The sequence below is a fragment of the Eulemur rufifrons genome, chromosome 6 (genome assembly GCF_041146395.1).
Source record: "Eulemur rufifrons isolate Redbay chromosome 6, OSU_ERuf_1, whole genome shotgun sequence".
NCBI lineage: Eukaryota > Metazoa > Chordata > Mammalia > Primates > Lemuridae > Eulemur > Eulemur rufifrons.
In genome coordinates this window covers 36,376,493-36,394,237 of record NC_090988.1, presented here as the reverse complement: position 1 = coordinate 36,394,237, position 17,745 = coordinate 36,376,493, and the positions used below count along the sequence as shown (strand labels likewise).

The window sequence follows — 17,745 nt, the reverse complement described above, 5'->3', positions numbered from 1 at the left end:
TGCCTGATGCTTCCTGCCATGTGTCTTTGCTTCTATGTCCACACTCCTTTTGGATGTTCCTAAGTAGGAAGTCCATACCAAATATTGGCATTTGTAGGCACAAAGAATACTGGAAAAGTCACCTTTTAAAAATCTTCCCTTTCCCATGCAGCTTATTAAGAAGGGTATATGGAAGCTTGTGGGGCAGAGACATGCAGATATCTTAGAGAAGCAAGCACATCTGATGGAAGAGATTTATTACCTTAGATAAGTGCCCGTTAGAGATGAAAGCTGCCTGTCAAGTAAGACAAATTCTGGAGAGCTCCCACTGCAACATTTTGTATTAAGCACCAAATAAATGGCCCAGGCAAATAGCACTCATGGAGTGTAGAGGACAGAATCCCCACCAAGGTTGGGGGTTGATAAAGAAAGAACCCTTGTATAGGAGAGCCTCGGGTTGGTCTGGAAGGCAGGGCTTGTAATTTAGGAGAGAGAAGTGAAGTGAGGGAAGAAAGAATAGAGTCAGGGCAATGATTGAGTATTTGACTGGCACCAAGAGGTTGTATAAGAACTATTGAAAGATACATTTGGAAAAACAGGAAGCAATAAGGATGGTGGATTTAAATGCAATCATTTACTTCGCTCCCTTCCAAAACCCCACTAAAGTGACAGTAATAGGAATTTTCTTGTTTTAAGAAATAAATCACAAAGACAGAAAATGGTAAAGAAGACAAAGTAGTCGCCAAATTTTGGAAGTTGGAAAGCTGATTGACAAATATAAACTGATTTATCAAACCCTGGAAAGTTGAATCCTAAATTGGCAGTGAGGAAAGCCAAGAAGCAACACAATTGTCTGTACAGAACCCAAAAGGGTTAAGATGCCATGTCATTAGGTACCTCTGGAAGTGGCAGTTAAAATGAGGGTAAGGAGATTTGTTGAAAGTCTAAGAAGCAGAGCCCCAGGTCTCTACCCTTCTTCTGAGCAGCTGGGTAAACTGCCCCTCTTCCACCCTGGCAGAAGATTGAACTTCATTCTCTAGAGTAGTTGAAAAATGTGGTCTCTGGATTGGGAATTTCCAGGAATCGTTGAGCGTGAACTTTTGTCACAGGGAAAACAAGTTGATAAAATGAACTTTACAAATAGAATATCTTTAGGAATTTGTAGGCCTTTTTTTCCATTTGGTGGGGAAGCCAGACCTGTCTCCTCCAGGAGAAAGATTGGAGGATCTTTCACTGTTGACTATGACTAGCCCTAGAGATACCAGCATCAGGGGCTCACCCAGGAAACAGTCCAGCCAGGTCACCATGCAGGGAAGTATAATCACCAAAACCATTCATGTACTCTGAGCTTCTAATCAGCATTTTTGTACTGTATTTTTGTATATAAGCCAACCACTAAGGGCCAATAGTCATTTGAGGAAAGCCTTAAGCATGAAAGAGACCAAAGCAAAAAAAAAAAAAAAAAAGGAACAAAAAGTAATGTCAAGAAAACAGACCACACAGGAAGAAAAAACTTTAAAAACCATATTTTAGTATTTCCAGAGAGATAAAAGAAGAAATGCATCCATGAAACAAGAACAAGACAATTAAGAAAGAAAAAAAGAAATCTGTACACGTACAGGAAATTAAGGGATAGAAATGATCTGCTGGAAATTAAAAATTTGATAGGAGAAATGGAAAAGACAAATGGAAGTTTGGAAGATGAAGAAACTTTTCAGAAGATAGAACTTAGTGATAAAGGATAGAAAACTGCGAGAAAAAAGATGCAAAAATTAGAGGTCCAATCCATGAGAACTCCAATATCCAAATAACAGGAGTTAACATACAGAGGAAAAGAAGTTGAGGAAGTCATTAAAGAAATAACTCAAAAAAATTCCCCAAATTAAAGAACTCAGTTTTTGAGATTGATAAAATTGAAGAACATTGGGTCAAAGAAAAGCCCCTATAAACAGAGCGAGAAAGAGAGAAACAAACAAATGCATACAACATACACATACACCAAACAGGTCATCAGGAATAATATTTACTTCCTCATACCCATCCTCACACCAATATCCACAAAACAATTTCAAAAGTTAATAATCTCCTCTCCAAAAAAAACAGAATTAAAGGTATAAGTAAAATCAGAATTAAAGGTACAATTAGCATATGAAAGGAAAAATACTGTAAGATAGTTATTTGCCTCTAAATGGAGAAGTAGCTCCCTAAACATAAAAGGCTTAAAAAATATTACAAAGGAAAAGATAGATTCAACAACATAAAGCATTGAAATATATGTCAAAACCATTTTTATTAAACAAAATTAAAGGAATAATAAATGACAAATGGGAAAACTATTAAAATATCTAACAAAGGGTTTAATATGTAAAATATTCAAATAAGTAATATGTAAAAGTTCATATACTATGTGAAATATTATAAGTATTATTTAAAGTGTTCATATTAGTAGATGAGAAAACACACAAGACCCTTTTAGAGAAAAATGGGCAAAGGAATGAACCAATACGTCCGATGAAATCCAAATGACTAATATTCATAAAAAAAATCAACCTTAGTGGTAATCCAAGAAATGTAAATTAAAACTTGAACTATCCCTTTTCACTTATCAAGTTAGTTCGTAAAACATTTTTTTTTAGTAAAGTTGGTCAAAGTTGAGGACATAAAATATGTGTTCTTTCCGGAAAGTTTGGGCAATATGTATTAAAGATCTTAAAATATTTAAATCCTACAATAAAGTAATTCCCTTTATAAGTACTAATCTAAGGAACTTCATTCAACCAATATTTTACTGAGTATACTGTTTTAGATACTAAAATATGGGCCACATATTTAAGTGATTAGTAACAAAATAACTGTCTAATAATAGGGGAAAAATTGAATCCCTTTTCTCCATAAAATAGAATTTTTTTCAGCTATCAAATGTTATGATTATAAATTATTTTTGATGAATGGTAAGTAGATTTTCTACCCTGAGAAGCAAATTTTGATTCAGCACAGCATTTAGACTGCTACCAGTTGTGCAAGGCATAGGGGACAAATACGACAAAGTCACACAGTATGAATTAAGGAAGCACGTCATCTTTATTTTTTGTTGTTTCTTTACTATTCCTTCTTTCTCTAATTCTAATTTGCTGCCTTTGTCATTGAATGCTCATTTGTTAGTTCATGTATTTTCAATCATTTTTCCTTTTGCTTTTAATACAATGAAATATACTCTTATTGTTTTTAATGCCTTTTCTCTATGCTCTATTTTTAAATTAACATATGCAGAAATTTGTGAAAATCGTCATAGCTTGATGAATTATCACCATTAGCTATTCTGATGGGTATGTAACCAGTATACAGGTTCACAATAGATTAATTTTACTCCAGAGATGCTCTTATGCCCTCCCCACAACAGCCTCTTTCTCAAAGGTAATGACTACTCTTTACTTCGAACATGGATTACTTTGCCTCCTTGTCATCTTAATATAAATGAAATTATGGAATAGACATTCTTTTGAGTCTGAATAATTTTGCTCAATATCATCTTTATAAAATCTATTGTATTTTTATGTAGATTTTGTTTACCTTCATTGCCATATGGTATTCCATTTTATATGACAATGTACTTATCCATTCTACTGTTGATGAACATTTGGGTTGTTTGGTTACAGCATTTGGCTACAGAAAACAATGTTATTGTGAACATTCCTGGGCATGACTTTCAGGGCACAGCCATACACATTTCCTAGGCATGTGGAACAGTGCAGTTATAGAAGATACTGTCCACATAGTTTTCCAAAGTGATTGTTGTGCTTCACATTCTCTCTAGTACTATGGAAATTCCTATTGTTGCACATCTATACCATCACTCATATTGTCAACCCTATAAAATTTTAGCCTCCCTTTGTATAGTAATATGTCATTGTGGTATTTAATTTGTAGTTCCCTAATAATTTTTTCCAAATATTAATTTTCAATGCTTTGGTATTTTTTTCTTTTAGATTTCATTTTAAAGATTGCCTAAAGTCCTATTCTGCTATATTTGGGTCACCCACCCAGGTCTGAGTAATTCAGTAGACCTCAAAAGAACAGAGGCAGGCAGCAACTGAGAAACATAACAGAACTGCAAGCACAGACACCATCAGCCCCTGGGTAGAACTGCTGCCCAGAGTGGAGTTTCCCTGGTGCACCAACAAGCCTAAGAAAGATTATCATCCCATTTGCAAAAACATTGGCTGGTAGATCCTGCTACCTCATACATACAACAACCCAGTTTTTTACAAGTAGCATTTTCCTGCATCCTCCACTATCCAGAACATACCTAAACACTGGGAGTTTGCTGTTTATTAAATTGAACTATGAAGTCTAAGGCCAACTGTGCCCAGAATCCAAACTGTAGCATAATGATATTTCATCCAACCAAAGAAGAGTTTAATGATTTTGATAAATATATTGCTTACATGGAATCCCAAGGTGCACACCGAGCTGGCCTAGCCAAGGTAATTCCACCCAAGGAATGGAAAGCCAGACAGACCTATGATGACATCAGTGACATCTTAATAGCCACTCCTCTCCAGCAAGTGGCCTCTGGGAAGGCAGGTGTGTTTACTCAGTACCATAAAAAGAAGAAAGCCATGACCCTGGGGGAGTATCGCTGCTTGGCAAACAGTGAAAAACATCGGACTCCACCACACCTGAATTTTGAAGATTTGGAGAGAAAATACTGGAAGACTCGCATCTATGATTCACCAATTTATGGTGCTGATGTCAGTGGCTCCTTGTTTGATGAAAACACTAAACAGTGGAACCTTGGGCACCTGGGAACGATTCAGGACCTATTGGAGCAGGAATGTGGAGTTGTCATCGAAGGCGTAAACACACCCTACCTGTACTTTGGCATGTGGAAGACCACCTTTGCTTGGCACACGGAGGACATGGACCTTTACAGCATCAACTACCTGCACTTCGGGGAGCCCAAAACTTGGTACGCGGTGCCCCCAGAACACGGCCAGCGCCTGGAACGCCTGGCCCGGGTGCTTTTCCCAGGCAGTGCCAGGGGCTGTGAGGCCTTCCTGAGGCACAAGGTGGCTCTCATCTCGCCCACTGTCCTCAAGGACAATGGGATTCCCTTCAGTCGCATGACTCAGGAGGCTGGCGAGTTCATGGTGACCTTTCCCTACGGCTACCACGCTGGCTTCAACCATGGCTTCAACTGCGCGGAGGCCATCAATTTCGCGACCCCGCGATGGATCGATTATGGCAAAGTGGCTTCGCAGTGCAGCTGCGGGGAGGCCAGGGTGATCTTTTCCATGGATGCTTTCGTGCGCATCCTGCAACCCGAGCGCTATGAGTTGTGGAAACGCGGGCAAGACCGGATGGTTGTGGACCACAGGGAGTCCGGGGCGCCAGCCAGCCAGGAGCTGACCATCTGGAGGAAGGTCCAAGCACCCAGGAAAGCCAAGCTAGGCCTGAGGCATCTCCCACCCCGCCAGGCCCCGCGTCCCCCTCGGCCTGTGGCCGCCAGTGGTCGTACCCGCAGCCGTGCCCCTGTTCACTCTTCTCCCCTTCGGGGATCTGTGACCCGTACCACTGCTACCCAGCCCAGGGCCACGAGAATCCACAGGTCCCGGCAACCCAGCACAACCCCACTGCCCACCCTGGGTCTGTCGGCACAAATTCTCCACCCATCAAAGGGCAGGAATGGTCGCGGTCGTCGTCATCGGGAACTGGGCGCTCCGGTGCCGACTCTCCATGCTCGGGCAAAGAGGCGCTTGGTGGACACAGTGCGCACAGCTCTGGGTCCTGAGGCTCAGTCCTCAGCCTGAGGATGGTGCTTTGATAGACAAGCCTGCAGCACTGAGTCCCCGAACTCCAGAATCCTCCCAATCCTCCCAAAGTTCCAGGGTGCTGCTGGGCCCCTGCCCCCTAAGCCCACGGACTGCCTTTATTCTTCACTGCTCTGCTGTGCGGTAGGAGGCTTGCTGAGACTGGTCACATTTACATCTCAGAGCTTTGGCGGAGTTTGCAGGACACTGGTCATGCATGAGAGAGCCCGTATGGTGATTCCATTGGATGCTGCGGAATTTGTGGTAGTTGACAAGTTAGCTATACTTTGTTCTTTCTCCCAGACCCTGAAATGTCTTTGGATGCTGCTAACGTCTGGGTCTCTAGCTGAGGTTTCATCCATTGGACACACTTGTGTCTTTCTGAGAACTAGGTGCTGCTGAGATTGCCAGAACCTGACCTAGACCAGGCTCCCCTCCTCTGGGCCAACTGTGGTGGTTGCTAAACTTTTGAAGAATCCTGGATTCATTCCCCTTCAGTCTCCCTCCCTTGTCTCTTTCCCTCTCCCTCCCTCTTTTCCATGCAAAAGTTTTACCCTTTTACAGATGAGGGCAGTAGAACCCCAGAATAAAATATATGACTTTTTTGAGTTATTCATGTATTTATAATGTGTTGTCACCACTATTTGTTCACAAATATATTAAAAGAAACCAAAATGTAAAATATAACTTTATTTTAATATTATAGTTTCAAACATGAGGGCATAGAGGTTATTCTTTATGTATTTTTCTTCATAACTATTTGAAAACATTCAAGGCAAAGCTTATTCTATGGCTGGTTACATTGTGTGGTGGTGGCAAATGAGCTCAGGGGATGGTGGATGGGCTCTGGCTGGCTGGCTGGCTGGGGGATTTGGTTGCAGTCATGCTTTGAGGATGACTTTATAGATGCAGCCTGGTACTCAGCTGGGTAGTAGGACTCAAATTACTGGGAGAGATGAGCAAGCAGAGAGAAAAAGTGCCATCATATTAATATCTTCTCTCCAAGTTCCCACTGCCTTTTCAAAGCTGGATGTAAATTTCACATTGTTCGTTCATTGATTCAACCCAGTCAACAAGTTCACAAATAAGTGAATAAGACAATTTCAATCAGTAATATGTGCTGTGGAGACACTAAAGCAGGACTGAACCATAGAGCAGCATGGGCAGGTCCTGGTCCAGGTCACTGGTCTTGGAAGGCTTCACAGAATAGGAGACCTTTCTGAAACCCAGGTGACAAAATGGGAAAGTTCAGAGTGGAGTTTTCCACTGCAGGGAACAGCAAGTACAGTAGACCTAACATGGAACTTGGCAATTTTATTTTTCCAGGAATAAAAAAGCAGCTCATTTTGGGGGGGCATAGAGAGGAAGAAGAAGAGAGGCAAAGGTCAGAGCATGTAGGGCCTTGTGTTTCATGTTAAGTACATTATTTGACATTTCTTCAAGTTGAAATGAGACAGCATTGCAAGTTTAAAACAGCAGTTGACATAATGTGATTTACACATTTAAATAATCAATTTAGTTATTCTGTGGAGAATGTGGGATCAAAGAAGCAGATCAAGTGATAAAGTTAGTTACGGTTACTTAGATTTCTGTGTCTGTATTGAAAATTTGCACAAGTGAACTTGTTATATACGGCCTTTAATATGTTGAGATACATTCTTTCTGTACCTGATATGTTAAGAGTTTTTAATCAAAAAAGGATGTTGAATTTTGTTAAATGCGTTTTCTGAATCTATTGAGATGATCCCATGATATTTATACTTCATTGTGTTAATACGGTGTATCACATTTATTGATTTGCATATGTTGATCCTTTTAATGTTCCATGAAATACAATTTGCTATTATTGCATCAATATTCATCAGAAATATTGGCCTGTAATTTTCTTTTGTAGTGTCTTTGGCTTTGGTATCATGGTAATACTGGCCTTATAACATGATTTTGGAATTGTTCTCTTTAATTTTTGGGAAGAACTTGAGAAAGATTGTCCTTGTTCTTTAAAACTTTGGTAGAAATCACCAGTGAAGACATCAGGCAATAAGCTTTTCTATGATGGGAGGCTTTTTATTACTGATTCAATCTGTTTACTAGTTATTGGTCTATTGACATATTCTATGTCTTCATGATTCAGTGTTGGTAGGTTGAATATTTCTAGGAATTTATATATTTCTTCTAGGTTGTCTAATTTGTGTATAATTGTTCATAGTACTATGATCCTTTGTATTTCTGTGGTATCAGTTGTAATGTCTCCTCTTTTATTCATAATTTCATTTTTGAATCCTCTCGTTTATTTTTAGTCTAGCTAAAGGTTTGTCAATTTTTTTTTAACTCAACTCTTAATTGCATTGATGTTTTCTATTGATTTTCTAGTCTTTATTTCATTTATTTCTCCTCTGATCTTTATTATTTTTTTATCTGGTGACTTTGGGCTTAGTTCTTTTTTTCTAGTTCCTTGAGATATAAAGTTAAGTTGTTGGAGATCTTTTTTTTAACTTAATGTAGGTGTTTATCAACATAAACTTCTCTCTTAGAACTGCTTTTGCTGCATACCATAAGTTTTGTATGTTGTATGTTCATTTTCATTTGTCTCAAGATATTTTTAAATTTTCCTTTTGATTTCTTCTTTAACTCATTCATTGTTCAAGACTGTGTAGTTTAATTTCCACATATTTCTGAATTTTCTAATTTTCTTCCTGTTATTTATAATTTTATATCATTGTGGTCAGAAAAGATGCTTCATATGATTTCAATCTTCTTAAATTTGTTAAGACTTGTTATGTGGCCTAAAATATGCTCTATCCTGGAGAAAGAGCCATGTTGTTGTATGAAATGTTATGTAAATGTATATCAAGTTTATTTGGACTATGATGTTCAAGTCCTCTGTTTATTGATTTTCTGTCTGGATGACCTATCCTTTGTTGAAATTGGGGTATTGAACCCCCTTACTACTTTTGTATTGCTGTAGAAATCTTCCTCGGTTCTGTTGATATGTGCTTTATATATTTAGGTGCTCTGATGGGTGCACATATATTTATAATTATTATATGTTCTTGATGAATTGACCACATTATCATTATATAATGACTTTCTTTGCCTCTTGTGTTAGTTTTTGACTTAAGTTTTATTTTGTCTGATTTAAGTATAGCTACCCCTGCTCTCTTTTGGTTATCATTTGCACGGAATATCTCCTTTTCATCTCTGCACTTTCAGCCTGTGTATATCCTTAAAGGTAAAATGAGTCTATTTTAGGCAACATATAATTGGATCTCATTTTTTAAAAGAAAATCTATTCAGCCACTCAATGTCTATTGACTGGAGAATTTAATCCATTTACATTTAATAATATATGGCAAATCTATAGCTAACACCATATTCAATGGTAGAAAACTAAAAGATTTTCCTCTAAGATAAGGAGCAAGACAAGATGCCCACTGTCACTACTTCTTAGTTAGGAAAGAAAAGAAATAAAAGGCATACAGACTGGAAAGGAAGTAATGAAATTGTCTATGTTTGCAGATGACATGATCTTATCAAAATCAACATACAAAGATCAGTAGCACTTCTATACACTAACAATGAACTATCCAAAAAAGATAGGAAAATAATCCCACTTACAACAGTATAAAAAATAATAAAACCATTAGGAATAAATTTAACCAGGGAAGTGAAAGACATAGACATTGAAAACTATAAAACATTGATGAAAGAAATTAAGACACAAATAAATGGAAACATATCCTGTTTTTAATACATAGGAAGAATTAATGTTGTTAAAATGTCCATACTACCCAAAGCAATCTATAGATTCAATGCAATCCCTATCAAAATTATAATGACATTTTTTACAGAAATAGGAAAATGCAATTTTTAAATTTGTATAGAACCACAAAAGTCCATATAGCCAAATAACTTTGAACCAAAAAGCACAAAGCTGGAGGCATCATAGTACCTTATTTCAAAATCTACTACATACCTATAGTGATCAAAGCATGATACTTGCATAAAAACAGACATACTTACATAAAAATAGACCCATGGAATAGAAGAGAGAGCCCCCAAAAAAATCCATGTATTTATGGTCACTTGATCTTTGCCAAAGGTGCTAAGAACACACAACAGGAAAAGGACAATCTCTTCAATAAATGGTTCTAGAATGAATGAAATCAGACCTTCATCTCACACCATATAAAGAAATCAACTCAAAATAGTTAAGAGACTTAAAACATAAGACCAGAAACTGTAAAAATACTAGAAGAAAACATAGGAAAAAAACTTCTTGACATTGGTTTGGGCAAATATTTTTAGGGTATGACCCCCAAAGCATAGGCAACAAAAGCAAAACTAGACAAATGGGGTTATATCAAACTAAAAACTTCTGCAAAGCAAAGGAAACAATCAACAGAATGAAGAGACAATCTATGGAATGGGAGAAATAGTTGGAAAGCATACATCCTATTATATAAGGGGCTAATATCCAAAATATATAAGGAACTCAAACAGCTTAACAGTAAGAAAACAAATAATCCAATTAAACTGTGGGCAAAAGATCTGACTAGACATTTCTCAAAAGAAGATATACAAATGGTCAATAAGTATTTGAAAAAATGCTCAACATCACTAATCAGGGAAATGCTAATTAAACCCATAGTAAAAGATCTCCTCATACCTGTTAGAATGGCTATTACAAAAAAGACAAAAGGTAAATGTCAGGAGGATGTGGAGAAAAGGGAACATTTGTACACTGTTGGGAATGTAAATTAGTACAGGCTTCATGGAAATCAGTATGGAGGCTTCTCAAAATATTAAAAATAGAACTACCTTCCATACACAAAAGAATGAAATTGGACCCTTATCTTATACCGTACACAAAAGTCAACTCAAAATAGATAGAAGACCTAGATGTAAGACAAGAAACTATAAAACTTCTAGAAGAGAACATAGGGGAAAACCTCCTGGACATTGGCTTAGGCAATTATTTTTTGGATATCACCCCAAATGCTCAGGCCACAAAAGCAAAAATGAATAAGTGGGACTACATCAATACTAAAAAGCTTCTGCACAGCAAGGGAAACAATAAGGAAAATGAAATGGCAGCCTATGGATTGGGAAAAAATATCTGCAAACTATCTGAAAAGAAGGATTAATATCCAAAGTTTTTAAAGAACTCATATATCTCAATAGTATAAAAAAATCTGAATAATCCAATTAAAAGTGAGCAAAAGACCTGAATAGAAATTTCTCCAAAGAAGATATTAAAATGGCCAACAGGTATATGAAAATCTCAAAATCTTTAATCATCAGGGAAATGCAAATCAAAACCATTTTGAGATCACCTTACACCTGTTCAGATGGCTATTACTAAAATGTCAAAAGAAACAAATGTTAGCAAGGGTATGGAGAAAAGGGAACTCTTGCATACTGTTGGTGGGAATATAGGTTAGTACAGCTATTATGGAGGTTTTTAAGGAAATTCAAAGTGGAACTACCATATGACCCAGCAATCCTCACTATCAGGTGTTAAAAGGAAAAACCCTCAGACTTTTAAATTTAGTAGAGTTTATTTGAACAAAGCAACACAACAAAGCAAAAAAAAAATTCTTCTTATCAAGTAGCCCTCAGAGCCAAAACAGGTTCAGAAGACTCCAGCCAACAAGGTGATCTGGAAACATTTATAAAATAAATGGAAGTGAGGTATAAAAACAACTTAATTAGTTATGACTTATTTGGTTACAGAACTTCGTGCAATTAACTGAAGGTCAGCTGCTGTGATTAAACTCTGTATTGGTTTGGTCTGTTGAGCCTAACGTGGGAGCCCAGTCCAAATCAATGGCCTCATACAATTTTATTTAATATTTCAGCCCTTTGGGTCACACTCTCACCAAGTGACCAAGAGCATGACCAAAATTTAGGGTGTTAGTTCTACTCACCAGTCACCATCTTCTTGAGTTTCCGTTATCAACAGGTTGTTCAGAGGTTATGGTGTCCCCATAATCACATATTGAAATTCTTGTCATTACAGGCTGAAGAGATACCATTTATCATTAATCAAATGGCTGCATATAGACATTTAAGACTTTTTGAGAGAATACAGTGTACCAGGGAGACTACTATTATGACTATTAGGAGAATAATACCAAGAATTTGAAGTATGCTCCTTACTCAGGGTCCTTATGAACCAACCCAACCAAAATTGATTACTCAAAGAATGACTCAGATGAAGAGTCTATCCTTTTTATTAATAGCCAAATAGCCTGCTCATTAATTTTTGTAACTGAGTTTCTGCAATATCCAATCCATTTTATCCATGTGCAACAAAAAGTATTAGCAAATACACAAACTCCTTCCTGTTCAGCTAGTAAGTAATCTAGCATTGCAGGACTTGGCTAAATTAAAACAGGTAATGAGAACAAGTGGGTGTAGAAGTTTGGTTACAGCATTATCCTACCAAGCAAAAGAGGTAGGCATAAGCAAGAAAAAATTAAGACGAGTGTCTCATTATGATGAGGAGCCTTATTCTGACAACTTGGGAAAAGCTGTCCACATCTAAAATGTTGTGTACTTCTGGGGAAGCTTTTCTTCTGGTTATTAACCCCTTTCTTGTTAGTTTACAAACATTTTCTCCCATTTTGTAGGTTGTCTCTTGATGATATTGTCAAAAATGAGTTTGCTGTAAATACATGGATTTATTTCTGGGTTCTCCATTCTGTTCCATTGGTCTATTTATCTGTTTTTATGCCAATACCAAGCTGTTTTGGTTACTATAGCTTGCAATGTATTTTGAAGTTAGGTAATATGATGTCTCCAGCTTTGTTCTTCTTGTTCAGGATTGCTTTGGCTATTCAAAGTCATTTGTGGATACATGTGAATTTTAGGATTGTTTTTTCCATTTCTGTGAAGAATGTCATTGGTATTTTGATAGGGATTGCATTGAATCTGTAGATTGCTTGAGTAGTATGGACATTTTAATAATATTAATTCTTTCAATTCATGAACATGGAATATCTTTGCATTATTTGTGTCCTCTTTAATTTCTTTTATCAGTGTTTTATAGTTTTCTTTTCTTTTATTTCTTTTTTTTTTTTTTGAGACAGAGTCTCTCTCTGTTCCCTGGGCTAGAGTGAGTGCCGTGGCATCAGCCTAGCTCACAGCAACCTCAAACTCCTGGGCTTAAGCGATCCTACTGCCTCAGCCTCCCGAGTAGCTGGGACTACAGGCATGCGCCACCATGCCTGGCTAATTTTTTCTATATATATTTTTAGTTGGCCAGATAATTTCTGTCTATTTTTAGTAGAGACAGGGGTCTCACTCTTGCTCAGGCTGGTCTCGAACTTCTGACCTCAAGCGATCCGCCCGCCTCGGCCTCCCAGAGTGCTAGGATTACAGGCATGAGCCACCTCGCCCAGCCAGTGTTTTATAGTTTTCATTGTAGAAATCTCTCACTTCTTTGGTTTATGCCTAGGTATTTTAAATCTTTTTGTAGCTACTGTAAATAAAAATATTTTCTTGATATCTTTTTTTGGATTGTTTGGCTGTTGGCATATAAAAATCCTGCTGATTTTTGTATGTTGATTTTGTACCCTGTAACTTCACTGAATTCGTTTATCAATTCTGAGAGTCTTTTTTGCAGAGGTCATGTTTTTCTAAATATTAAGATCACCTCATCTACAAACAAGGACAGTTTGACTTCTTCCTTTCCAATGTGGATGCCTTTTATTTCTTTCTCTTGTCTAACTGCTTTAGCTAGGACTTCCAGTACCATGTTGAATAAAAGTGGTGAAAGTGGGTATCCTTGTTCCAGATCTTAGAGAAAAGGCTTTCAAATTTTCCCCATTTAATATGATGCTAGCTGTGAGTTTGTCATATGTGGTCTTTATTGTTTTGAAGTATGTTCCTTCTATACCCAGTTTGTTGAGTTTTTATCATGAAGGGATGTCAAATTTTATCACTTTTTCCTGTATCTATTGAAATTGATTCTTTCTTTTGTAATGCACTTGGAAAGTGAACAGTTTTATCTAGGTTAATTCCTCCCCCGCTGTGGCCACAGTAATCCTAAATTACCTTTGGTAATGTTCACCATTTTTCTAGAAAACCATAGTCCTTGTACTGTATATAAAATTGGCTGGAGTTCCAGATGGAGGAATTCTAGACTTCTTAGATCCAGATGAACTCCCTGTCTCCTAGTCTAGTTTCTGTCTGATCCAGTCAGACGCTGCAAACCTCAGAGGTCATATGCTTTCTCATAATACCAAATAACCCTTGGTACCCACCTCAAGGTCATGTGCTCTGTCATAGCACAAATTAACCTCTGATTTGGGCTCAATGCAAAAAGAAAGATCTTTTATTCGTGATTGTAAAATCAACATCCAAATCCAGTCTGGATCAAAAATTTGCTCAAAGCACAAATCTGTGGACCTTTGGAATCCAAGAGAGAACTTACCCATGATTCCCCATGAAGCAAGAAAACAGTAAGCATAGTGGACTTAGCAGAGACTACATCTGCTTACATGGTGCTCCTAAGAATCCCTGGAGTTCTGCTGGAGATCCTGCTGACTATGACAATCTGTTAAAAGAAGAAGAAAAAAAAAAAACCCTTGGACTTTTAAATTCAGCAGAGTTTATTTGAGCAAAACAAAACAAAACAAAACAAATAGTACTTCACAAATTGGGAAGCCCCAAGAATCAAAACAGGTTCAGAGGAATCTGGTCAACAAGGTGATCTGGCAGCATTTATAATAGTAAACAGAAGTGAGGTATAGAGACAGCTTAATTGGCTACAACTTAACTGGTTAATTGGTTACAGAACATCCTGCAATTAACTGGAGCTCAGTTACTGTGATTAAACTCTTATTGGTTTGGTCTGTTGAGCCTAACGTGACCCTTGCACTTTTATTTGCATATCCAAAGGAAATGAAATCAGTATATTGAAGAGATATCTTCACTCCCATGTTAATTGCATCATTATTCACAATAGCCAAGATATGGTATCAACCTAAGTGTCCATCAACAGATGAATGATGAAGAAATAGTATATATTAATAGATGTTTGAGATTTGTTGAATTAATTATTTAGTCTAAGAAGTATATGAATAAATTTATGTGATTATAAAAACAAATGACAGAATAAAACAGAAAATCCTGGCTATTTTTAATAGAGGATGGTAAAATTTGTTGGTAAATTAACAGAGGATGGTAAAAAAAAGAACTATTGTAACCAATCACTTTTTGTTCAAGTACCAAGATGTATTCACTTACACCTACTAAGTGCTATGGATAGGGCCCTATTTGAACTTCATAACAATGCTAGTAGGTATTATTATTATTTTTATTGCTATTTTACAGAAGAAGAAACTGAAAATCACAGAGGTCAAGTGACCTGTCTAAAAGTGACAAAACAGCAATGTGGCAAAGAGAAAATCAAACAGGTTTCTTGGATATTACTTCTATAAACTCTCTCTCAATATTCACATTACTTTCAGGGAATAATATAAATCCAAAACAGATGAGATTTCTACACTTGTAGATAAAAGTAACTTTATATAAACTTGCTATAAGCCATTTCATTTGCATGATAGAATAGTATAGGTAAAGTACTCTATGTAAACTAATTTCACTTGATTCAATACTCACAAATTAATTCTGCTAAGTTTGATAAGTTAATACTAAGTCTCAAATGACAACTTGTTCAAATAAAGTATTAGTGTTTCCTCTTTCATGGTTCAAATGTAATTGGTAGCAAATCATGAGAAAGCAAATTTTCTTTTGACCTTCAAGTTATGTGATGGGCTTTTATCCACTATCTATTTTCTACATGGAAAGATAAATTATGGCTAATAATTTAATATATACAATGGATACTATTCAGCCTTTAAAAAGAATGAAATCCTGTCATTGAAACAACATGGATCAACGTGGAGGACAGTATGCTAAGTTAAGTAAGCCACATATGAGAACAGATACTGCATGCACTCATTTTTATGTGGAATCAAAAAGAATCAAACTCAGCAGAGAGTATAATGGTGGTTACCAGGAGCTGAGGGCTGGGGACATTGAGGAAATTATTGGCCAATGGGTACAAAATTTCAGTTACAGATGAGGAATAAGTTCTGAAGATTTATTGTATAGCATGGTGACCATAGTTAGTCATAATGTATTGTATACTTGACAATTGCTAAGAGAGTGGATTTAAGTGTTCTCACCAAAAAAAATACATATGTAAGATAATGCATATATTCACTAAATTCACTTAGCGATTCCACAATGTATATGTATATCAAAAGATCACATTATACACCACAAATATATAAAATTTTTATTTGTCAATGGAAAATAAAAAAATTTTTTAAGAGGAGCAGGGCTATTCTTTCCCTTCTTTAGGGTGGAGTATCTGTATAATTTATTTGGAATTCTGCTGCAGGAGAGATTTGTCTCTTCTCTCCAATGTGTTAATTTATTCAATCATTCATTTACATTAATATGAACTCATAGATATTATTTTGTACTTTAGATTATAATCCAATACCACTTTATATTTTTGCCCAATTGGTTCAGGCTTTAGCCTTTGGGAGCTGTGCCCCTTTGGCATACCCTATCAATGTTTTTGTTTATTTGTATTAAGTACAATCTTATTTTCAAGCACTACAAGATGCTCCAGGCTCATTTTATATATTTCCTGCTATTCCTAGAAACTTCTTTTTTTCACTCAGCAGTATTGTAAATTCTTTATTTTATTTTTCTTTAAAAGTATCAGATTTCAGTTTTTATTAATAATCTATTTCTGTATATATTTGTTTTCCATTTTTATTTGTCATTAATTACTTCTATGTTTCATTTTCTTTTGCATAATTTTGTTTTGTTTTGTTTTACTAACCACTGGAGTTAGACATTAAGATGAATGGAGTTTTGTAAATGTGGATATTAATTTTCAAATAATTATGGTTGGGTTAAGTTTTAAATGTTGACTTTAAATTTTATTGCATTGTGGTCAAGAATGTGCTCAATATATTAATTCTATGGAATTTTATTGATATTTATATTGTCCTATACTGATAAATTTTTATAAATGTTTTATATGTATTGAAAAGCATTTTGCATTTACTTTGCGGTTGTTGGAGGTTATATGGTCAAAGTTGTGAAGTTTGTTTTTCAAACTTTTATAGCTTTATTAATTTTTTTCTTTGTTCTATCAATTTCTTTGTTCTATCTCTGGTATCTCTGATACCAGAGAAAATGGTATCAAAAAAATAAAAAAATCCTACCATTATTGCAGAATAATCCGTTTTACCTTCTAACAATTTTGGTTTTCTGTCTCAGTGCTATATGGTTAGTTGCATAAAGTTCACCACTGAAATACGTTCCTATTGAGTTTTTCTGTTTGATAACTACAAAATGTCCCTCTTTGATTCTATAAATACATTTGATATTAATTTTGCTATCCCAGGTTTCTTTTATTTAATATTTGTCCTGTTTTGCCTTTTCCTGACTCTTAATTTTCAGCCTCTTAGTTTCTTTTAAAATTATTTTTTACTAATAAAAAAGGACATAGATAAAGTGAGATATCACACCAGGAACGTAGCCCTGTGATTACATTAGGTGGGCACTCATAGGATTAGAATATTGGCCAGGTATAAAGCCAGGATCATTGGAGCAACAGCTTCCTTTGGAGTGTAGCTGCCAAGAGGAAACCTTCTCTGTGTGGGCCTGGCATATAGTCATCTGGAATTTGGATTTTGTTGGTGGAAGGTAAGTCACTTTGTTTCTCTGTTGAACCACTTTTAGATATTTGTACTTTTGAGAAAATTATTACCACCAAGTTGTTCATTAAGATTCAATTACACTTTAATAAAAGCTCCAGTACATTTTTAGCAATGTCTCCTACTTTATCATAATATAGCTTATTTATATTTTCTCTCTTTTCTCTTCCTGCTTCTGGGTTTTTCACTTTTAACAGTCTTTCCAA

The 17,745-nt window shown here is 36.1% G+C and overlaps 1 protein-coding gene across 1 annotated transcript; it reads left to right on the top strand.

Annotated features, from left to right (window-relative positions):
* Positions 1-4,322: 4,322 nt before the first annotated feature.
* On the top strand, positions 4,323-5,789 carry LOC138383909 (lysine-specific demethylase 4D-like). Its single transcript, XM_069469049.1, has one exon. The coding sequence runs from the start codon at positions 4,323-4,325 to the stop codon at positions 5,787-5,789; it is 1,467 nt and encodes a 488-aa protein (XP_069325150.1).
* Positions 5,790-17,745: the final 11,956 nt, after the last annotated feature.